This window comes from Ursus maritimus, unplaced genomic scaffold, assembly GCF_017311325.1.
Source record: "Ursus maritimus isolate PB19 unplaced genomic scaffold, ASM1731132v1 scaffold_3, whole genome shotgun sequence".
Classification (NCBI taxonomy): Eukaryota; Metazoa; Chordata; class Mammalia; order Carnivora; family Ursidae; genus Ursus; species Ursus maritimus.
The window spans coordinates 77,975,744-78,000,425 of NW_024425563.1; the positions used below are offsets into that span (position 1 = coordinate 77,975,744).

Below are 24,682 nucleotides of genomic sequence, written 5' to 3' on the forward strand. Positions count from 1 at the left end.
AAAGAAATCCTATGCACCTTTAATAAAATTACTTTATCAGTATACAAAATATCTTTTATTTGAAAGATGTTGTTCAACAAAGCCAGAATGCCACTGTCTTCTGATAGTTACTTGTGACATTTTTATATCTACCTATGTGTATAATATTTTATATACTTATGTATTGTGTATATATTTTGAAGGTATGTGTGGGGTTATTCCTAGAAATTGTATTGTAAGCCCTAAGGAGTGATTGTGGGAGCAACTGAAACGTCCCTGTTCTCGGGCTGTTGAATGCAGTGGCCTGGTAGGAATAAGTTCCCAGCGTCTCCTAGGGCAGGGCATAGATAAGGAGCTATGAAAGAAAATAACCCTCAACTTCCCTTCCTGCCTTGGGTAATAACTAGGCAGACATCCCGTTTCTCCCTTATCCCATAACCCCCTCCTTGTGTGCCCGTGCATAAGAGCGGGTACAGGCCTGCTTTCCAGCTTCAAGATAATTGCCATCCCTTTGTATTGCCTCCCCATGCTTTGATAAATCTGGCCTTTCCTTGCTGATAAAAGAACAAAACGAAAGCTATGTGCAGAATTCATCTGCTGCTACTCTCCCTCGGAGAGGCAGCCCTGCATGACCCCTCAGATTGGTGTCTGAGAGCATTATTTCGGTGTGCAATGACAGATAATGTGTGTCTATATACATATATATATATAATCTTTTATATATGTGTGTGTGTATATGTATGGAAGATATGTGTGTGTATATATGTGTATATGTATATATATGTGTCTTCCTTATTTCCCATACCAATGGCCATTTCAGTCACATGGCAGTCCAACTTGGGCCCATTTCTTCTAGTATGATGTGAGTATGAATAGCCTTTTATACGTGCTTTGTGTAACATTTTTATCTTACTATTGGTCATATTACATTAGAAAAGATGATGTAAACTTTTGTTCATGGGAACGTGACAAAAATGTTCTTTTTGAATCCTTCATATATGTAAAGGATAGTGTATTTAAAACTGGGGAAAAGAATGCTACAGAGCAATTGACTGGATTAGGAAAAGCTAACAGGAATAGTTGAGTATGTAATTTGCATGCTGAGGTTTAGAGTCAGATTAGATTTGGTATTAAGGTGGTGTTTCCATTTTGATGCTTCCAGAAACAGTCAAGTAGGGATTGCTATTAAGGCAATTGATATGTGTTGTTGTATTTGTAGGAATGTTTTTCTCATAAAGATCAAAAATTAGTAAAAATAAAGAAAAATGGTGAACTAATGAAATATTCTTTGGATCTTTATGTTCAAGTATTAATGAATTAATGTAGCATTGGTAAGAACACAAAGGAGAATTTTTATTGGTTTTTAAATATAAGTTGGTGTATTTTCCTAAATATTTACATAGATAATATATAACCTAGAAATTAGTAAGTGAAAGAATATAAAAATAAACTTCCTCAGCTTCACTCAAGAGTATAATTAATGTGTAAACTGTAAAAATAGATTTAATTGAACTATCCTTTGGGGCCTTTTCCATTATCTTCAGTACTTCATTAGCATTAATATTTATATAGATAATCTTTCTTCTTCAGCCCAACTAATGACATGACTAAATTGTAATATATATCATTATCCTGTGATAACTTTATTGTGAATAATAAACTCCATTGATTTAAGGACTACTATTCATAAGATAGTGTGTTCACTGATAAAATTTTGCTTTTCCTTGATGCTTAGATGTGGCTTGTGATAATGTCAAAATGAACCAAGTATTTTAATTTTGTCTAAACTTAATGGTCTACTGGTTACATCATAAATATTTCATATATTAAGATGAAAATAAAAACATTTTTAATACTTTATGTAACATGTTAATACACATATAAAATTAAAGTAGATTTAATCTTTAAATTTAAATGCAAATATAAAGGTTTTTCCTTAATATGCTCATGTTTATTTTATACACAGTTTATTTTATTTGGTTTTTTTATTTCAGCTTTGTTGAGGTATAATGGACTTATAAATTTGTAAGATATTTAAAGTGCACACTGTGGTGATTTGATTTACATATATATTGTAAAAGGATCCCCCCCATCTAGTTAATTAAAACATCCATCATCTCATGTATTTATCTTGTGTATGTGCGTGTGTGTGTGTATAAGAACATTTAGTTTCTACTCTCAGCAAATTTCACTTACACAATACAGTGTTACAACCATAGTCACAGTGTTTTATACTAGATCCTTAGACCTTTTCCATTTTATAGCTAAAATTTTGTACCCTCTTACCAACTTCTCCTTATTTCCCTGACTCACAGCCCCTGGCAACCACTTTTCTACTCTGTTTCTATGAGTTTGACTTCTTCCCCACACATACATGTGATACCAGGCAGTATTTGTCATTCTCTGTCTGGTTTATTTCACTGAGCATAACGCCCTCAAGGGCTATCCACCTTGTTCCAAATGGCAGGATTTCTTTCATTCTCATGGCTCAATAATATTCCACTGTGTATATAGATACATGTATATATCTTCTTTATCCAGTCATCCATCAACAAACACTTGAGTTGTTTCTGTATCTTGGCTATTGCGAATAATGCTGTAATGAACATGGTAGTGAAGATAACTCTTCGAATCCCTGTTTCTTTTCCTTTGGCTAGATAACCAGACCTGGGTAGTTCTATTTTTAACTTTTTGAAGAAGCTCCACACAGTTTTCCATAGTGGCTGTAACCAATTTACATTCCTACCAGGGTTCCCTTTTCTCCACATCTTTGTCAACACTTGCTATCTCTTATATTTTTGGTAATAGCCATTCTAACAGATGCATAGTAATATCTCATTTTGGTTTTGATTTGCATTTCCCTAATGATTAGTGATGTTGAGCACATTTTCATGTACCTTTTGGCCATTTGTATGTCTTGTTGGAAAAATGTCTATTTAGTTCCTCTGAATATTTTTATATCAGATTGTTTGCTGTTGTATGAGTTCTATATATATATGAGTTTATGTTTTTATATTAACCCCTTATCAGAAATATGATTTGTCATTTTTTTCCATTCTATAGGGTGCCTTTCATTTTGATGGTATCTTATGAATCCCTTAATCTATTTTCACTCTTCTTCATTCTTTTTTTCTCTTTGCTCCTCTTCTTAGATGACTTCCACTGCTCTGTTTTTGAGTCAGTCATCTTTTCTTCCACTTCTCTGGTCCGATATTAAACCCCTCTCTGAATTTTGCAGTTCGTATATTTTATTCTTCAGCTCTGTGATTTCTGTTTGGTACTTTCTAATATATTCTGTTTGTTGAAATTTTCACTTTTTTCATGCATTGTTCTGCTAACTTCGGTGAACATCATTGTAACCATTATATTGAACTTTTTATCAAATAACTTCTCTCCACTTCACTGAGGTCCTTTTCTGGAATTTTATCTTGTTCTCTTGTTTGGAACATATTCCTCTGTTACTTCAGTTGTTTTGACTCTCTATTGGTTTCTAAGCATTAGATAAAACAGTCCCCTCTCTTAGTCTTGATGCGGTGGTTTCATGTAGGAGATAAACATTATGATTCAGCCTGGTCTGAGCTTTTGGTTGTCTCTCAAATCTTAGTGATTGTCCAAGCTGCCTTCTTCGTTCTTAATGGCTCCCAGTAGTTGAAGGTATGCCAAAACCTGTTTTTCTGTGGGTTTGTTTTTGTTTTTCTTCTCATTGACCCAGTATGTAGGAGTCACTCAGCTAGTTTCTGGATTTTTTTCAGAGGGAATTGCTCCACGTGTAGCTGTAGATTCGGTGTGTCCATGGGACGAGGTGAGTTCAGGAACCTCCTATGTTGCCATCTTGGCCTGGAACATTAAACGTGACTACATAATAGTATATTTACCGCATAATTATAATAAAGACTTAAAAAGACTGGTACATTTAAATTATAATCCTAAGGTTATTAAGGTAATACTTTTTCTTAATGATTTTGCTACATCCATCGTTGAACTTCTCTTTTCTTAAAAATATTCTCTACATACTTTAAAGGATTTCTGAAAGTTAGATTTCTCTGTAAGACTTCTTCAACAATATCTCTGCTAATATGTTGTGAAAATACTGTAACTTTTGACAGTCTTTTATTAAAGCTTCTGTGTTTTCTTGGTGTCTACTGGTCTCTCTAACCTGCTGCACTGTTCACTTGAGCAAAACCACTGTATTTTCGAGGCATCTAACTAAGGAAACATTTTATTAATGTTCTTAGGTAGAATATAAGTAGAGAGGCAAAAGGAATTTATATTGATAAAAATTTGTCAAAAGTTGAAAAGCAGTAATAATGTAAACATCATTTATCAAGGACCTTTCAGATATAAGCATGTCAGTTAAAAATTAATGTTGCTTCTTGAATTTACCAAATCTTTTATTAAATTCTGCAATTTAGATTTGAGTTGGGGTGTTTTATTTTTATAGAAGTATTTTTGTTAATTTTTTCTGCATTTAATACATAAAATATCAAAGTGCAACTACAGAAATGTGAAATCAGAATGTCCAGATTTAGGGACTCCTGGGTAGTGCAGTCGTTAAAGCGTCTGCCTTCGGCTCAGGGCGTGATCCCGGCGTTCCGGGATCGAGTCCCACATCGGGCTCCTCTGCTGGGAGCCTGCTTCTTCCTCTCTCACTCGCCTGCTCTGTTCCCTCTCTCACTGGCTGTCTCTCTGTCACATAAATAAATAAAATCTTAAAAAAAAAAAAAGAATGTCCAGATTTAAATAATTAGAAATCATATAAATTAACTTTATATTCATTATGTCCAAATTAGGATACATGTAACTACTGTAAAATAAGCAAAAAACTGTTATACTTTCTGAGTCTTTTTATTTTCTATCATTTTATCACAAATTTTAATATTTCTATGCTACTTTATTGTATACATGAAAAACATAGCAGCAACCACGACATCAACCAGAGCAACCATAATTCTTGAAAATTTAGTATGTGCTTGAAGTGGTTTCTTTATATATAAAATTTCATTTCTCACAGTATTGTCATGACTGAACATTTCTTTCATTTTACCAAAGATACTGAGGCTTATAACATGTATTTAGAAAGTGTTTTGAGCATTAGAATTCAGTAGTATGAGGCTGTATTTTATAAAATTAAGTATTGTATTGTGCTACTTTATGAAGATGGCTATAGTTATGATTTCCTTCCACTGATCCTTTACTACAGGGTTTTAGAGTGTGCTCAGTCACCTAAAATCAAATGGTACTAGGGATCCAACTACTTAACTCTTAAGACATTTTCATCTACAGAATGGAACTGTAACCGAATCTTTAAAAATAGTCACTTACGCCAATTAATAGAATTTAGAGTTCCACAACTACTCTTTTAGCTATACTTTTACAAGGTGTAACAGTTCCATTTGTAGATCCTAAGCATATGGCTGTGCCCTATAATATAGGATGCTGAAATTGTTTTTCATGGGCTATGTTTACATTCTCCTTTTCAAACTTAAAAAGAAATAATTAAAATCAAATGCCTTGAGCACTCTACCCTACTGTACTCTCCTATACCTAGCATTGTGATAAATTCTGATGTAAGCTATGATCTTGGACATATGCCTATACACTAAGGAAATGTCATAAATCATCTTTTAGGATCTGAGACTGACCGCATCTTAAAATTGCTCTGGATACACTGATGACCACATTAGAAATTCAGTATCTGTGTATGTTTTTATGAAAAGTTTAACAAGTGGCAAATTACAGCTCTGAGTGATTGAATCATGGAAAGTGAAATCAAATCTTTAAGAAACTATTTTTATTTTTTACAGATAAATTCCATGAAAAAAACCTTTCATTATGGCCAGCTATTTTAAAATCCTCATTTTGTAATGTCCAAAATGTCCTTCACACACTAAAAAATAAGCTAAACTAATTGAATAAAGAGTGGCTAAGAACTTTTCTTCTTCCTCAACCCTTATCTGTGTCTGTCTGATGTCTTACTGTAGGATCAGTCCTGGTGACTCCTTAAAGCCTACTGTCTAAGAACTCAACTGTTCTATGCAGGCTTAGTTGAAACCAGGTCATATATTAGATGATGTTCTGTATTCACCCAGTTATATTCAATGTGTATCATAAATTAATCTCTACTCATAGTGGTAGCAATGGACCAAGAACCTGGTGACAGAAAAGCTCCACAAGTGGGCCCAGAGAATGCTAGTATCTTATTTAACTCTGACCCCTTGACAACAGCAGGAAACTTAGATGCATACGATTAATTTCTTTTGTTTTATTTTTGTTTTGAGGCTAAATCTTCAGAACACTTACACTGGTAAAAAAGTAGAAAGAGGGAGGCAAGTAGAGAGAGAGAAAAGAGGGTAAAAACAAGGAAGAAAAGGAGAGAGGAAATTCCTTTGGAACCATCTTACAACCTGAGAATGGTGTTTTACCAAAATATACTAGGTAGATGACAGAAGGATTTCATAATCCAGTGTTACTGGTTGTTGAATGTTTGTACTGTGTTGATGCTGACTACAGGGATTGTTTTTGAAGAGTAAAGTGGGAAGGGAACCGAAACTATAAGAGAGCTGACTTTTAAAATTTACAGATTTTGAAAGAGTTGAAAATGGTACTTCAATCAGTGAATGAAAAGAATTTTAATTTAAAGAAATAATTGTATCTTCATTTAAGAGGAAGAATTATTCTGCTTTCTTTTAGTACTTTTATTTTTAAATATCCTTGACATTGGTAAAAAAATATATATCTGGTGCTGTGTGTATATATATATATATATTTGCTAATTTTTAGCTGATTAAAAAGAAAATATAAACTTAAAACATCAAGTTCATTTCTGTCTCAATTAGTTTTCACATAATAATCATTCTCTATCTTTTTCTCCAAGTGATTATTTACAGAAAAATGTGTTCCGTGAAATAAAAAGTTTACTAAGTCCTTCGTCAGTAAAGAATAATTTTATTGTGCCTTGCAGTAAGTGCCATGCTAATGCACAGACAATGTTAGTCAATGAGTTAAGGCTAAAAAGTGAATAATAATTAGTAATTCACAAGTTATAATCGTGTTTTCATTTTATCATTTGCAATCATATGCTTGGATTGTGTCTTCTCAGTTTATGATAGCAATAACTGCCTTTTTAAGTGAAATGCTCCTCAATTTTGTAAGTGAACTGTATGCTCTGGAATTTCTTATAGTGAAAACCTCTACATTCGATATTTTTACAAAGTATCTGGTCAAAAATGGACAAAGATATTTGTGTCATATCTTGATGATATGGATGAATTAAAAAAATCATTTTTTTAATACCAGGTGATTCATCATACATTCTACCAGAATCTCAGAATGTCCTATTTCATATCAACTATTATTGAATTCAGAATAACATACTTCTGTTATTAATGTCCAGTCCCAATATTCATATTGTAGATAGCTTCTGGGTACCAGAGCCCACTTTTTGTCCACCTTATAACTTGTGATAACTGTTGTCCCTTTAAATTATGACTAATAATTTGCTAATTTTTCAATACAGGTAATGGATTAGGAATTAGAATTGTGGGTGGTAAAGAAATCCCTGGACATAGTGGAGAAATTGGAGCCTATATTGCCAAAATTCTTCCTGGAGGAAGTGCAGAACAGACAGGGAAACTTATAGAAGGTAAGAATAAGGATTTCATAGTAAATTAAAATGAATGTACTCATATTAACTATATTTTTAAGTTCATATGCAGGTTTCCTCTTTATTTACTGTCTAGGTAAACCTCTGTCCTTATAGTTAATTATGAAATTTTGGTATAGTAATATAAAAGAAAATGTGTTCACAATTCATTTTATTTTCAATTGCATTGTCCTTTTAGCTGTTGGTTTGCTATGGGATTATCTTGTTTAAGAAACACTAATTAGTCAATATTATTTACTGACTTGGGCAATATTATTTAAAAAAAAAACACTTTCATCATTGGGATTAATTTTTTATAAATACTAAAATAAATTATATTGAAATCAGAACTATAAAATACCAGATGATTCAATACACACTAAAGTCAGGTCAGCCAACTATGAACAGCCCATAGACCAAATTTATCTGCTGCTTGTTTCTGTAAACAATGTTTATTGGAACACAGCCAGGATCATCAGTTTACATGTTGAACATGGTATTTTCCCACTACGATAACAGAACTGTATTCATGACAGAGACTAAAAGGTGTATAAAGACTAAAATATGTACTCTCTGGATCTTTATAGAAAAAATTTGCCAACTCCTGTACTAGATTACTGTCTACTTCTAGATGCTATACACCTTATTACATTAAAAGCATTTTAAAAAATGAACTTTACAGATGTATCTAAAGGGCCATAAAAATATATTTTATCACTTTCTTTTAAATGTTATAAAATGCTTGATTTTCAAAATTCATGATGATTATTTTCACTTGTTAATTAAATGTCATTCACATTTTCCAAACTCTAACACATAGTTTACAAGTTTTCAATTATATTGCTTATGATGAATATTTTTTATCATAAAATAGCCTCAACCTATCATTTTATTTTACTCAAAATACTTATTCGGAAGGTTTTTTTCTGTCATTTCATAGTTTTACAAAATGCAGCCTATTGCTTAACATTTAATTATGCTAAAATAATTCACTGTCATTTTCCTAAATGTATTGGAACCTACCTAAAACGTCCCTGGGTATTTTGATAGACTGTTAGAATAAATAAACTTGAGGCATTATTGATTCATCACAGTGTCCTACTGGAGCCAGCTTGTACCAATTCACTAAGTTACGTTCTTCCCAACTTCACATTCACTGACATCACATTGATGGCTTGAATTGATCATGGTGGGAGTACTTAAAAAGTGGAAATAGATAAATGTGAAAATTAGGCTTGTTTTGTTTGTTTATTTGCTTGTTGGTTTTCAGAATGCCAGTTTACCACGACATTCCCTAATATGTAACCGAAAGCATATTATTACAAATATTCTAATGTCATGCATAAAACAGGAAAAGGTCGGAGAATTAGCCAGATAGCTAAAATAAGGTAAAGACTATGTGAATTAAGATATAACAATTATGGGGGCGCCTGGGTGGCACAGCGGTTAAGCGTCTGCCTTCGACTCAGGGCGTGATCCCGGTGTTATGGGATCCAGCCCCATATCAGGCTCCTCCGCTGTGAGCCTGCTTCTTCCTCTCCCACTCCCCCTGCTTGTGTTCCCTCTCTCGCTGGCTGTCTCTCTCTCTGTCGAATAAATAAAGAAAATCTTTAAAAAAAAAAAAAGATATAACAATTATGAACGGAGCACTGAGTCTGTATAAAGTTTCTATGACTACAATCCTATCACGCCTAATGCTAGTCTTCAGGTGTTGCAATCTACTTAAGCTGTAGAAATTTACACCATTTTTTTTAAATGAGACCATTTTTAAGAATGGGTGATGTGATCATTTTCATACAGCATACTCCAGAAGGAAATGTATATAATGTTTTTATTTCAAAATAAAAAATTGCAGCAACTGTCTGTGGTACGGTTTTACAAAGATACTTGAAGAAAGATCCTCTTCACTTTATTTACACCATTGAAACTGGGAAATACTACAAATCAAGATGATTTGAAAAACAGTTTCAGTGAAGCATACTGTTATGAAATGAGACTCTTTGTACTTGGTAGCTTATGTGGCTATTTTTAAGTTCATAAATTTAAATTTAAAAAATAGATATAATACAAATTAATTCAAGAGAGAAAATTGAAATGAACCTAAAATTTTATATGCTCAAACTGCTACAAAATTTCTCATCCTTTTAGAAAGAAGTAATTTTCAGTCTACCTATTTGGTTTGAGTGGGAAATCATTAAAAGCTACATGCATATTATTTAAGATTTTTATTTTAATTATTTATTTAGTAATTCTCCCAAAGATTTGCCGAAGTGCCAATCCAGGCCTTTCAGTGAGCAAAGATCCTCTGGTTGGAGTCCAGTTCTTATAAAAGGCACACCCATAATTTGTTATTTATAATTTCTAGCTTTGCTTTATTTACTCTTTCAACATAGGTCTTTAATAAAACACTTGATAGTGTTCCTTTCTATTAGATTCATTATGCTGTCTTGGTTCAATAGTTAGATCCTGTTTTTTGAAACATTAAATATTTTAAGGAGTTACTTTAACATACAAACCATCCACAAGGCTATACCTGTGTTCTGTGCCACCAGGCTAAAATGATAAAAGTTTATTCCCTTCATATGCAAAGATGAACTAACTAGAAGGCCATCAGTCCAAATGGGAATCCACAAGGACTCATCTTGTTTGACCAGTATATTTTCAGGATATATATGTTTATGTATATGTATTTATATTTATATAGTTTTTGTTTTGTTTGTAACTATGTGCTTTATTCATGCATGGTATCCTTAGAGCCCTCACCTTCAACCTTTGATGGATTATCATAAAATTTCAGAGCAGTAGATTGGTTAAAACACAATTTTGACTTTTATGCCTGAGTTAAGGCTTCACTATAACAATACCAAGTGTATATCACTGGAGTCTAGTGGATTTTTTAATATTTAAAATTTTTTGTGACCATCATAAAATTTTATTTATTGAAGGCAGTAAAGATGGTTAATTCACTATAGTTTAAAATTAATTATTTTCTTTCCTAAGGAAAAGTTATATGTATATGAATAAATAGATAAAATGTATGTTTGTGTGCATGTAACTGTATATCTCCATCTGTAGAATGAATACCAGGGAGACTTAGGAATTGATTTGATGTCTTCCAAGTGTACCTTTCTGCATTTCTGAATACAAAATACATACTGCATTTCAGTATGTACACTGAGCCTTTTATGATTTAAAATTATCTTCCAGCTGATTGAAAACATGAATGATATTTGGTTGACCATAGAATTCTTAGATTGTATTTTTTTCCCCACTCCATACAATGAAGCTCTTGCTAAAAAACAGGTCGACCTTACTCTTTTTTCTAAGTTTGGTTATTTCTCCTACAGTAGGCTTTTCAGACTCCTCAGTGTCTCACATGCTAACACTGTCGTAGTACTCAATGCCATGGATTCTGATTGTGTTGACTTTTGGAAGAGCAAGAGTATTTGCAGTTTTCCTCTAGCTTTTTATTCTCTGGATTTGTGCATTTAAAACATACTGACCAGTCATGTAGGTTTTCCAATGCTCATAAGCCAAGTGCTATTCTCAAAGTACTGACTTACATAATGAAGGGGGAAAAAGCCCCCCTATACTTCCTGAAGAAGATTTTTATTCATTGTTTTTTGAAAAATCTTTCTGAACAAGGTTGTCTATCTTGTTAAATAAGGTAGGAAAATGATGTGTTTCTGAACGCTGATAATTAGCAATAATTATTATTGTAGAATCATTAGGCTGTTTGTTTTTAAGCACTCATAATAGAGGCTTGTGCCATCCCCTGAAATTAAAAAAGCAGTTAGGGAGCATTGCGTTAATCAAAATTTCCTGAGCCAATCTTTTAGTTTTACAAAATTCTGTAATTTTCTGAAAGAACTTACACAGTCAGATACTCGAAGGAAACGAATCTTCCTAAATCTTAAAACTTATTTCTCTGCAACATTACTAAACATTCTTAAGCAAATACCAGGCCAAGAATGATATTTTGCAACCTGTTATTCTTCCTTTTAATGCATAAGGTCAACTTTCTGTTGGGAAAAAAAAAAAGAAGAGGATGACGACAAAAATATCTGTGGAACTAAACTACAAATTTAAGTTTCTAAAGTGCCATTTCTTGCTCTTTGCTTTAGGATTAAAATTTTAAACAACCTCAGATCAACAGTGTTGAGGCTGTGTAATGCTCATCAGTGTTGGGGCTTTAAGTGGTGTATGATATCATCTCATTTTCTCCTTTGATATTGTTATTTCTCTTTGAACTAATTTGAGCATCTAAAATTACACTTGAATATGTGGACTTTAAATATATATTTAAAACTTGCCACTTCCATTTTAAATTTTTATTTTTAGAGAAATGGTTATAAACCTGATTCATAGTACAATATCCATACCAGGTTCAGTATAATCAGTACCTTAACCAACGGCCTCAAAACATTAGATGCTTCCTCTGTAATAAACTCTCTTTTCTCTGTTTTACCTAGTGAAACCTATTCAATATGATTACAATTTTTGAATTCATGGCATGCTTTATTAAAAAAAAAGAACTTTCCTTAAAAATAACTGTATGTTGTTCTCAGATCAAAGTACCAACCGTTTCCAAATTTGGGAAGTCCATAATACAATTATCTATGCCTCATGACAAGCAAAGACTGATAAAGACCAGGGTCGGTTCTGTGTTCCATCCATTTGTGCAAACATCACGTGTGCATGGATCTTTTGTGTCCCTTAACAATGAGGGTTTTTCCTGCATACCCAGTGCCCAGCACGGTGTCAAATAAAACAAGATTTTAAATAGCATATATAGATATGTGTTAAATAATTAATTTTTGATTACAAATGTTGTATACTTATTGAGATGTTGCTCCTCGCAGGATTTTGCGAAGCAAATAATAATACAGGTAGTCACATTCTACTGTTTGTTAAGAACCATGTACATTTAAGACAGCATCTATATTTAGTTAATTACCATTTTTGATTACCTTTTCAGGAAAAAAAATGTACAAAATAGAAACCATTTCCTCTGGGCACACGTTCTTACAACTTTGAGCTTAACTGCTCATAAATTTACATAAATTTACTCTAGGTTTTTGGGTTTTGTTTTGTTTGAGTTTTTCTTCGCTTAGAATTTAAATTAAGATCTCTGGAGTGGGGGGTGCAATATTGAATTGTTACTGATACAGGAAAAAAACAACTCATATCTGGAAAATGCAGCACAGTTCTGTGCAGTGGCAGAGTGTGAGGAGATTTTCCTCTGGAGTTCTTCTCCGGCCCAAAAGCATTGTAAGAGGGTGAAGGGCACAGAACAGAGGAGTTTTAAATTAGACGTTAAAATCTAAACTCAAAATAGCAAGTGCTTTGTGGAAATGTTTGCTGCCTGACACATGTTTCTGATTTATTTGCACTTAAATGGTGAGTGTGTTTTGCTCTCAGTCTTGTGAATTTTACTAAAACAACTCTGTGGTTGAATGTTTCCAACTACACAATAACCACAAAAAAGTCAGGGTTTGATGGTCTCTGATTCATTAGAAGAAGACATGTTTTTTCTCAGTCTGAGCCCCCTCCCCAGTCAGGGAAATTACCTTTTAAGCCTCACACAGCTTATTCACACTTTTTACCTCCTCATCTCTTGAGATGCCCAGCTCAACATCCCACACCTTCTTTTCCACCTTCCCCCCGGGATGGGAGCGGGGCTGGGGGAGCTTCTCAGAATTTCATGGTTAGATGTATGCAACTTAGCACTTAAGCGGTGCTGACTTGCAATTTTGATTACAAATGTTTGAGTGCACAAAAAAACCATAGAGAATAATATGGCAGACCTGTCTAGCCATATACCCACCATATTTATTTTATCAACATCTTGCCATATTTTTTTCATATTTTTAGGGGAAAGGGATACATGTAAGTCAATTAAGACCTCCTGTAGTCACCTGTCTTGTCCCAGACTTCCCGTACTATCCCAGAATAGATTACCAGACCTAATTTGAGGTTACTCTTTCACTTGCTCTTCTTCTTCACAGTTTTATGTATGTATTCATAAACTCTTCATATCTTGCTTGTTTCTGAAATTTTTATATAAATACCTTAATGTATTTTTGCAACTTCTCTTAGTCACATGAAGTTTATACAATTTATCCAAAGTGGTATATGTGGCTCTAGTTCATTTATTTTCACTATGGGGCAGAATTCTATTGTACATCTCTACCATTCTATTATTGTACATCTCTATTGTAATTTAAACATTCTCTGGTTATTTGAGTTATTTATGAGGTTTTTTTTTAACTATTTCAAGCAATGCTATAATTAATTTTTTGAAGTAGTCTCCTTATGCACACGTGGAGGAATTTCTTCTACAAGTTAAATTTCTGGTTATAATGACTACCTTGTTAAATAATGTAGGAGAATGTTGTATGGTTTTTTCAACAGTAGTTGATTTTTCCGAGTCGCTGTCCACAGTGTTAAGATGTTTTTACATTTGTGAGTAGTAAATGAGTCTCCTTGTTTCTCTACATCTTTGGTCCCTTTCACTAAATTTTCTTTTTCAAATGTAATGTGGGATGGTGTCTGTTGTTTTTGTTTACCTTCCGTTTGGTAGTGTTGGGTGTGATAATATTTTATTAATCTTGTTAACTCTTGGGTTTTTCTCATCTGCATTTTGCCTGTTCTTTTGCTTATTCTTTAATTGGATTAGTTTGTGTATTTCAAATTGAATTTGAGGGAATCTTTATATATTCTCGTAATCCTTTGTCAAGTAAGTGGGCTGTAGATGTCTTCTCGCAGTACATGACTTGTATTTTTTGTTTGTCCTTTTGTTTGTTTTTACACAAATTGAAATTTTAATATGATCAAGTTTATCATTTTGTTTCTGTTAAATTTTATAAATGTTCTGTATTGTTTAGGAAATTGTCCTTGCCCAAAAGTCTTAAAAATTTTACTCTATATTTCCTTCTAAAAATCATAAAATTTTTCTCCCTTTTCACATAATGTCCTGCTAGACGTAGAATTAAGTTGTTTTAATCTACTTGTGGTCTGAATAGAAACTCTAATTTTTCCCCCCACAATAAAGATAATCAGTTGTGTGTGCTCCATTTATTCAATAGTGTGTCCTTACTCCCAGTGATCTACAGTGCTCCATCTGTCAGATATTGAATTTTTTTTATACGTATGTGGGTCTTTTATGACATCTTTTTTCTAGTCTACTGGTCTGTTGTCTATCCAAACATCATTGTCACACTTTTAATTATGATACCTTTATATTAAGTCCTGACACGTGGTAGGTACCATACTGCTGTTCTTCAAAATCCTCTTGGGACAATTCTTGACGTATGACCTTTCATACACATTTCACAATCTTCTTATCAATTTTCAGGAAAATTTCTGTTGAAATTTGATAGTGATCGTATAGAAGGAATATATTAACTTGGGAAAAAATATATCTTTTTATACTGAGTCATGTCTGTTTGAGTCTTAAATGCATTCACAATACTGGACCGTTGTCCTACGTAGAGATTTAATAATTGTATTCTGAATCACTACAATAAAATAAGTTTGGACAGTAAAAAAAATAACACAATGCAATTGTTAAACTTATTAACAATTTTGTATCATTTTATATCAACTCCTAACAATATTATATCCCCAGAAAAGGCAGAGTAGAAAATGTAAATAAAATAAAATTTTGTTTAGGAAATATAATGGGCCAAGTATAATCCTCCATGTACATATCATTGGTTCTAAGTTTCATTTAATCACTGAAGTTCTTGAACTCATTCTCCAATTTTTTTTTAGTGTTGTATATCCTAATAGTGAAATACATTATTGACATGATACTTTTAAAATTTCATCAATTTCTATAAAAGAATAATAAATCCATAAGAACTAAACAGCTTCTATTCAGTGAACCCAAAACAATCATTTGATTTTAAAGATAACTTGTATCTATATTATTATTATTGATGATTAAATAAAATTTGTTTAGAAGATTTTTAGAAAGCCTTTTGGAGCCAAGATAGGAATATAGTGTTAAGATCTAAATGTAGCTTCAAGAACCTTTTAATGAGTCAGCAGGGACATAGAATAGGAGAGCAAGAATTTAAAACCATTGATGTCCACTGCTTGCTTTTAGCTTTAGCCTGGGCTGTAGGGAAAGTTAGCTTCTCCCAGGTCATTATACCTGTAAAGAATGAATTTATCTTTTGTTCATCCATTTGTTATTCTGTGAGGAAATATGCCTGTAGTATAAATTCTAATTCATGGATATTGTTAAGTTCTTAGCTCTAGTTGTTTCAGTGTAGGTGGTATTGATCCAACTAGCTAGCTCTTTGTAGAGATGATTTGACAGGGTTTGTGGCAAGAAAATGCTGTTGGCTTTATGGTTGACTATCAGTGATTGGTGTGAAGGTGAGGCTAGCTGTTTTTGGAGTGGTGGTGTTGATGTGAGAAGTTGGCCTCCGGAAATCCTTGTTATGAAGAAGTCTATGGTAGGAGAGTTAACTCCAGTAGTATTGTTAGAAGACGCACTCCTGTGTAACTTAAGGGAGAATGTTCCTAGGCAAAAAAGTCTCTATTTCTGCTTATGCTTTTTTGGCATATGTTACAGATGGCATGGCAGTGATCAAGGTTGGAGATCAAGAAACACACCACACAGATGAGTGAGCTTCCTTGTTCTTGGTCCTGGGGGATTACCAGGTACGGATTGGTCATTAGTATGAGATTTCTCAAAATTCCTGCAAGCTGGTATGTCAGGCACACGTGACAAAAGATCACATTTCATGTTAATACAAAGATTTTCTAATAAATATTTAGGAATCTATCTTATGGAAAGAAAAATGTAAGCTTGGGGCACCTGGACTGGTAGGTTGTCATGTATTATTTTTGGGATGCAGTGATATCAGACTTACTTTGTCAGGACATAAATGATTAGCTGTGTTGCCAGGACAAAGAAATATATTTATCTTTTTTATCCACTTATTTTGAAATTAGAGGAAAAGTATGATTGAGTCATAATATTTCTGATAGGGATTCAAGAAAACTAAATAATTGTCCTGTTTTGTACATTTTTTTAGTGTAATAATCCATACCGTAATCTGATTGCCTTTATTAACAAGGGTAGCATACCTTGAAATATTTATGTATGTTCAAGCGATACTGCTTCTTGATGAACAATTGCTTCTATACTTAAATTTCTGGATTTGTCTAGTCAGTATGCCGTAACAGGCTACCTTGTAGTGTGTGTGTGAATTGGAGTGGTTATTTTGGAAGCAAGGATGCTGAACTGTCTTTAATATTCATACTAGATCTTTATCAGCCAATGCTTCAGCATGTCCCACATACACAGACAATGTTTTTCAAGTCAGACAGGTCAGGGTTTAAATTCAGCTGTTGCACTTGACTGCCTGGATACATTGTTTAACTTTTAGTAGCTTGGTGTTCTCAGGAGGGAAATTTAGATAATAATAGTCAGATTTAGAAATAATGTACCAGAAGCATTAAATATAGTGTTTGGCATAGTGTTTTACATAAGTGGAGAAAAGATCATGTTTACTTCTACTTTGGAGATCTTTGATGGTAAGAAGCATATTTGCTATATTAAGCTTGAATTCTGTGTCCCTTATACCTGCTCATGTGTAGATAATTGACCATAGTCAGTTCTGATCTCTGAACTGCAGGGACACAGAATATTTCTCATTAAGAAAGCACCGAACTTGGGTCAGAAAACTTGGAATTAAAGCCATCTTCATGACTTCAGCCAAGTTGCTTATGTTCTCTGAGTCTCCTTTTATCTCATCTGTACAAATGAGAGGTTTCAAGACCTGTCTCACAGGGTTAATGGAATGAAAGGAGCTGAAATATTTTATATGCTTTTTTAACTATAAGGCACTAGGCTAGCTACAGAAGTTATTTTCTTAGGGACAGATAAAATTGTTTTCATAGATGACGATAAATCTTACAAAGCTCAGGCTTCCTATAGGGGAATACTGAACTGTTTGAGCTGTCTGCTATACTGGAATATTATTTCCATTCACAGGCCTGAATTAATTAAAAACAAACAAACACCTCCTGCCTGAAGTGATTAAGCTATTTCTCATTTTAACAGGAAAACCAAAGTTTTGGCTAATCTTTGAAAAGGCTTCTAAGTCTTTCTTCTTATCAACAGTCTGCTAATCAGTACACCTCAGGTCTGATTAAAATCTGTGGACGCACACGCAATGAATATCTGTTCATGTAACTTTCATGGTCTGTTAGTCACTGAAAACACATCTTGTTAGAGAGCAGACCTGTGGTGTAGGCGTCAGATGTCTGGCGCTCAGTGTCTGGACTCATTTTTCTCATCAGCTCCTTTTGTGTGGGACTTTTGACAAATCACAGAAGCCCATCAGGTTTTATGCATTGAATGTACAGAATCCTCCTCAAGACCCTTCTATCATGCATACTTAGGAGGCACTTTACCTGTTGAAGAGATGTCAGGGAGGTTCACTGTTGAGAAGAAACATGGTTACAGGTTTGTAACGAGAAGGTAAAATGGTAGCATGTGAACCATGAGCTGAGTGTGTTGGATAAAATGAAAATTCAAGCACTAGCATTAAGAAGGTGAGAGTGATTACATGGGATGAAAAGAGAAATGAGACCAGAATGGAGAAATTATGCCACTAATGAAAGTTAAGTCTCAGGGCTCCCCCTCACTCTACAAGCCCCCTACACAGCTCCAGGAAGTTCTGGGCAACGGGTGATGTTTGTGGCATCTGTTGCTTTTTCGGCATTTGTAATTTGTTGTGGTTGCTTTTGTCCTTTTAACAAATATTCACTTGTATCCCGTTTTGTATTCATAATTTTATATATTTTTCCTTAAAACTGCATGAGCCTCAGGCCCTGCAAAACTTGAATTCATCCATGTATGAGATGTTTCTTAATGGGAAGGACACTGAGGAGCATACTGCAGAATTGTCTAAGAGCCTATTGGGGTGCCGTGGCAATATAGTGAAAAGTTAGTTGGATGTAAAAAAAATAAAAATTAAAAAAAAGAACAGGGAGTTTGGAGAGAAGGTTGTTGTGAAGGAGTGGTGGTGATATGAGGAATGCCAGGAGTAATGAAGAATGAATATGGGTTACAGTATGTATTCAGTAACTACCCTGCACAGAGTCTATCTAGAATGATGCAGAATGATACGATGTACTCTGCTTTGAAGGTGCCTACAGTCTAGAAAGGCAGTGGATAGAAGGTACTCATTGTGGAGGTAAGGTTTGATGAGGGTCTAAATGAATAAAAATATAAAATAAATCCGAAGAGCTAGTTAAGGGGGAAAACTATTTCTTTCATGACTTTTTATGGGCACTTTATGTATTTTTTTCAGTTGCAATAAGAGAAATCTAGAAATTCAGAATACACTGGTTTATTCCACATGCATTAGAACCAATACAGTAACTAAGTGGAGCTTACAGACTTGTCTCCTCCCATCCCAAAGAATCCCAGGTAACCTTCAGGTAATTTCTAACAGCAGATTGTTAACTTCTCAAGGCAAGGAACTGTCTAGTAACTGAAACAGATCTTTCCAGGCTTTCATTTATTTCACTTGTTAATTTTTAAAATAGTTCAGCATAGTTACAGCATTCTGCTATGTTCCAGACAGAGTGATGAGTGTTGAAGCAGAAAGAATATTCTGCAGAAATTCAGGTTTTCAGGTTTTCATACCAGCACTCAGTGAATTCAGATTAAAGGCTTTTCAACTGTATAGTAAGTTACACTGAGCACTGGAAGAAAATAAGATTTCTCTCTTAAACTGCTTTTGTTTACTTTACTCTCGAGGCTTTCCTAGATCCTCATCATTGTCATTTATGGCGCTTGAGTCTGCTGAGGTCTATGAGTGATCCGTTTATTTCTATAATTTTTTTTAGTACGTGCTATATAGAGCGATCTCTCTTGACCCCGTGGGGACATAAAGAAAGAAAGCATGGACTGTACATTTTAGTAGGTGAGACAGAAAAAAGCAAAGTTATTTATAAGTAGCCTGTATTAAATGGTAATATGTGCTAAGGAGAGAAATACAACAAGGAGCAGAGATATGCCTGTAGGAGGGTGGAGTTGCAAGTTTAGAGGGGCTGTTCATGGAGGGCCTCACCAAGAAGGCAGAAATGGAGAAAAGCCCCCAAGGAGAGGAAAGAGTGAGCCAGAAGTTATCAGTATTACAGCAGACAAATGAAAAGGGCAAAGGCCCGGAGCAAGATCATGCCTGGTGTGCGGCAGGAAAACTAAGACAGCAAGGAGCCCATTGTGGCCTCAGCTAGTGAGCATGTGAGAGAGGACAGCAGAAGTTTCAGTTACAGTAGTCACAGAGATCGAATCTTGTGGGCCACTGTAAGGACTCCAGCTTCCACTCGTGTAGGATGAGAAGCCCCTGGGCTGACACAGAAGCAGAATGACATTTAAATAGGAACACTCATCTCTTTCTCTCTCTCTCTCTCTCTTCAAGTAAATAAATAAATCTTCAAAAAAATAAAAAAGTGGATGGTGGAGGGGTCAGGGGGTTTTGTCTGGGCCCCAGTTGAGCATCTGACTCTTAGTTTCAGCTCAGGTCATGATCTCAAGGTTGTGAGACGGAGCCCCTCTTTGGGCTCCAGACTCAGTGGGGAGACTGCTGGAGAGTCTTTCTCTCCCTCTGTCCCCCCCCCTCCACCGCTTGTGTGTGCACAGGCTCTTTCTCTCACTCTCTCTCTCCAAATAAATAAATCTTTTAAAAAAAATTAAAACAAATAGGAACACTCTGAGTGCTGTAACTAGAATAGTTAGAAGGAGTAAAGGGTAGAAAGAGAGAGACATAATGAGAAATTATAATATTGAATTTGTATATATTTGTACATACATACACAATACGATATATGTGTTACATTTTAGCTCTGTGAAAATGACTTCAGTGTGTTCATTCATGTGTTCCTATACATAATATTCAAAATTAGTAAGCCAAAAGTCACTCCCCTATATTTTTAAAACATAAATCCCTACATACCATAACAGTCCTACAGAGTGAAGCATGGAAGAGACTGACCCGAACCTTCCAGAAGTGGGAGGGCCACAGGGGAAGCAAGGTGTAGGCCCTCTCCAAACTGCATGATGTTATTAAAATAACAGTTTGATTATTGTAAACCTTGCCTCTATGCCTTATGTTGTCAAATGAATTGAGTCCGAATTCATCGGGACCTACCAGGCCTGTGGTGGGCATATACCAACCTGATGGAACTCATGAGGGTCCATCCTCACTCCCATTTCTCAGCTTCCTACTCACCAGCCCCCCCGGAGTTCTCTCATCCTGAAGCCGGACTTTTGTTCTTCCATGGCGCTCCTACTCCTCCCTGGGAGAAAACATATCTGGAATCATAACTGATTGACCTTAGTGACCCAGAATCTAGTCCTCTCTCTGATACATACTAAATATCTGTCAACTTGATGTGGTATGTTTTATCATAATTAAATACATTCGCTTATTTTGAATTTGCACTTAATTCTACAATATTAGCTGTAAAAACAGTCAAGATTTTGTAATTAGGTTCTGTGTATCTTAAACAGGAAAAAAGCCCTTAGAATGCCAGTATTCCTGAACTTAGAGTAATCGGGAGAGCTGGCTTTTGGAACTACCACTAAATCTAATTTCTAAAGCTGAGGTTTCACATCAGTAAAAGTAGGGGTAAGTTACACTTACCCTATACTACTGGAATGCTGTGAGGATAAAATGAGAAAAAGTGGGCAAAATCATTTCATAAAAAAAAAAAGTCCCATATTGATGCTATTAACATAAGTGAAATGGGTCTCATTTTACTTCTTTTAAATCAAAAGGACTTCTTATAGTTAGCTGGTATATGTATGAACGTCCTTCGTAATTCATTTAGTATACGTTGCCATTAGTTTTTATAGTTGTAATCATGTTTGCTTATGAATTAGGAGAAGAAGTTTCTCTACATGAATTTTTTAAAGCTGAAGGGAAAATAGTTGAGTTTTGTGACATCAATAGATAGCTATTGAGGTTAAACTGTTGTCTTCAGGGGCGCCTGGGTGGCTCAGTCCCTTAAGCCTGGGACTCTTGGTTTCCGCTCAGGTCATGATCTCTGGGCATGGGATCCAGCCCTGCTGGGCTCTGTGCTCTGAGCTCATTTGTGAATCAGCTCAGGGATACTCCCTCCCCATCTTCCCCCCTCCTTCCCTTCCCTGCCCCCCTCCCCCAACACTCTCCCGCCTGTGCAATTGCTCGTACTCTCTCAGGTAAATAAATAAAATCTTTTAAAAAAATGTTGTCTTCTTAAGCAGTCCTTGTTTTTCGATGGAAAAATCAGTTATTGTAATATGTTTAATATTATTATATGTATTGAAATATCATTTTACATATTAAAAGTGATTTAGAACTTTCGGAATGAAATTCTGCCATCTCATGATATTTATTATTTATTGAACATCTCTCAAGCCAATGTAAATTATTTGCTAATTTTTCTTTGATATGTAAGAAGTAGAATTTTGATACTTCCTATGAAGTAACTTAACACCTAATTCATTTTATTTCTTTAAGATTCTCTCAGGATGATAAAATGGATATCGATTTTTTTATTGTTTGAAATGACTTCTTTATTTTATTTATATCCCTTTGCTCCTCAAATGGTGAAAGAATTTATACATTAAAAGTTCACGATTTTAATTTCAATTATGCCATTCGTAACAATGATATAGTATCTTTGGCTCAAAAATAAGCAAATTATTGTTGTAATATTGTAACATGTTGTAATATTTCTAGTGATGAGTACCTAGGTCAGGATAAAAACTCCCTACTTCTTTGTCAAAAGAAACATTCTATTTTCTTATTCAGTAGACTAAGTATATTTACTTTTACCTTTTGCTTTTAAATTTTGTTTGGGAGATTTCTTTTTAGAATTTCCCTTTTCAGAAATATCTTTTTATCTGATTTTACAAATGATTTAAAGTTACAATTCAGTAATCAAAGTTCTGTGCTTTCCATCTGTCAGCTAATGTTTGAAATGGAATTTATATTGTCCTTATATATGTTAATTCTCAGTGGAGCTGATGACGATGGTGATGATGATGGTCTTGCCACTGATCCAGATAGCTCCTGTATTTATTAGAAGACTCCTTTCCTAGACTTAAGTGATGATATATTAGGTTGGAATCTGCTGTCTGAGTAGTGGGATACATTTAAATAACATTAAAAAAAGAACAATGCAGAATATATGAATATTAAAAAAGGTTAAGACCATAATTAAAGTTAAAATCCTTAATGGTTCACTAGAGATACTTAAAGCAGAGGAGGCAACAGTTAATGCAAGCATTTCTCATGTCCAGTTGCATCACCTAACCTAGCTTCTAATGTCCATTCAATTAACTATGTATCTTTATATTCATGAGTGCATTTTGGATTAGTGTGTTACACTCTATTTAATGGTATGAATCTGGTAATACCATTGAATTAGAAAGTCACTTGAAAACATCCATTTTGTTCTGACAAAATGAATTGGGAAATTAAGAAAAGTTTATAAATCACCAATTATCAGGGAAATTCAAATAAAAATTCAAATAAGATGACATCACATACCTATCATTGGATTGCTCCACATGTCATATTCTTGGAATTATTAAAATTTTACTAATCAACCCATATCCTTTTTCCTGTCTTATTCAGACACATTCTGTTTTAGTCTGTTTCATATAATATGACTAATTCTAAATACCATAAAAGTAGCCATAGAGTGACCTTAGCATCTGTACCAATCCTTCCAGGAAATACTGGACTGTAATACTAGATTATTTTAGAGGTTATAGTGATTAGAAACACAATCCTATCATGATAATCTTCAAGTTGAACCACAAATCACAGCTAATTATATTCCCCTTTTTACCTTTAAAAAGCATGAATTTGCAATAGCCCATCTTGTCTCATATAGGATTTTTTTTTCCTTTTTAAAGGCTGAACAGTATTCTACTATATGTATAAACCATGTTTCCTTTATCCATTTATGTATCAATGTATATTTAGATTATTTCAGTGTTTGACTATTGTGTATATAACTATAATGAGCATGAGAGTGCTACTGTCTCTTTGAGATTCTGATTTCAATTATTTTGGATAAATACCCAGAAATGGGATTGCTAGATCATGTGGTAATTCTGTTTTGAATTTTTAGAAAACGTCATACTATTTTTCATAACGGTGCACCATTTTACATTCCAACCAATGGATTTAAGGATTCTAATTTCTCTTCCTCTTTACCAACGCTTACTGTCTTGATTTTTTTGATAACGGCCATTCTAACAGTTGTTATTTTTATTTGAATTTCCTTGATAATTGGTGACATTGGGTAAGCCTTCCTACATTATTTTCCCTTACAGCAGTGTGATATTTGCTTATTTCTGGGAGTGGAGTAGAGAAGAGATGGGAAAGTCAATTAGCTTTTTTTTCATCCCTAATTGACATTTTTCATCCACCATAAATGGTGCATCCCACAAAAACTTTGCTTGTTCAACAATCTTTTCATTTTTTGCATGTCCAAGTCTTCAAATAAAATTGTCATATAGAGGGATGCCTGGGTGGCTCAGTCGGCTAAGTGTCTGCCTTCTGCTCAGGTCATGATCCCAGGGTCCTGGGATTGAGTCCCTCATAGGGTTCCTTGCTCTGCTGGGTGAGCCTACTTCTCCCTCTGCCTGCCGCTCCCCCGGCTTGTGTGCTATCTCTCTCTCTCTCTCTGACAAATAAATAAATAAAATCTTAAGAAAAAATAGTCAATTAGATAATACAATTTTTAAATTAACTTTTTATTATAATTAAAATGGAATTATAAATTATGTGTTCTTTGTGCTAGATTTTACATATCTGAGCACCATTTATTTAGGTGTGCTTTGAGGTAGGTTTAGTTGGCATAAACTGAATGAGATTTTCTATTTGCTGATACTAGCATTGGCCTGAGAGATAGATGAAGTTCATACTTCTGCACTACCATTAACTAACTGTGATATTGGAAGTCATGTCAACTCATGTTTCACCTTTCTGATGTATTCTATAAGAAATGAAAACTAGAGCATCTGCA

General features: G+C 34.2%; 1 protein-coding gene across 1 annotated transcript in view; it reads left to right on the top strand.

Annotated features, from left to right (window-relative positions):
* Positions 1 to 24,682, top strand: part of PCLO (piccolo presynaptic cytomatrix protein) — a 367,203-nt gene that overhangs the window by 254,847 nt on the left and 87,674 nt on the right. The window contains 1 exon segment of the mRNA XM_040644314.1: positions 7,496 to 7,621. Within this exon segment, the coding sequence (XP_040500248.1) occupies positions 7,496 to 7,621 (126 nt within the window).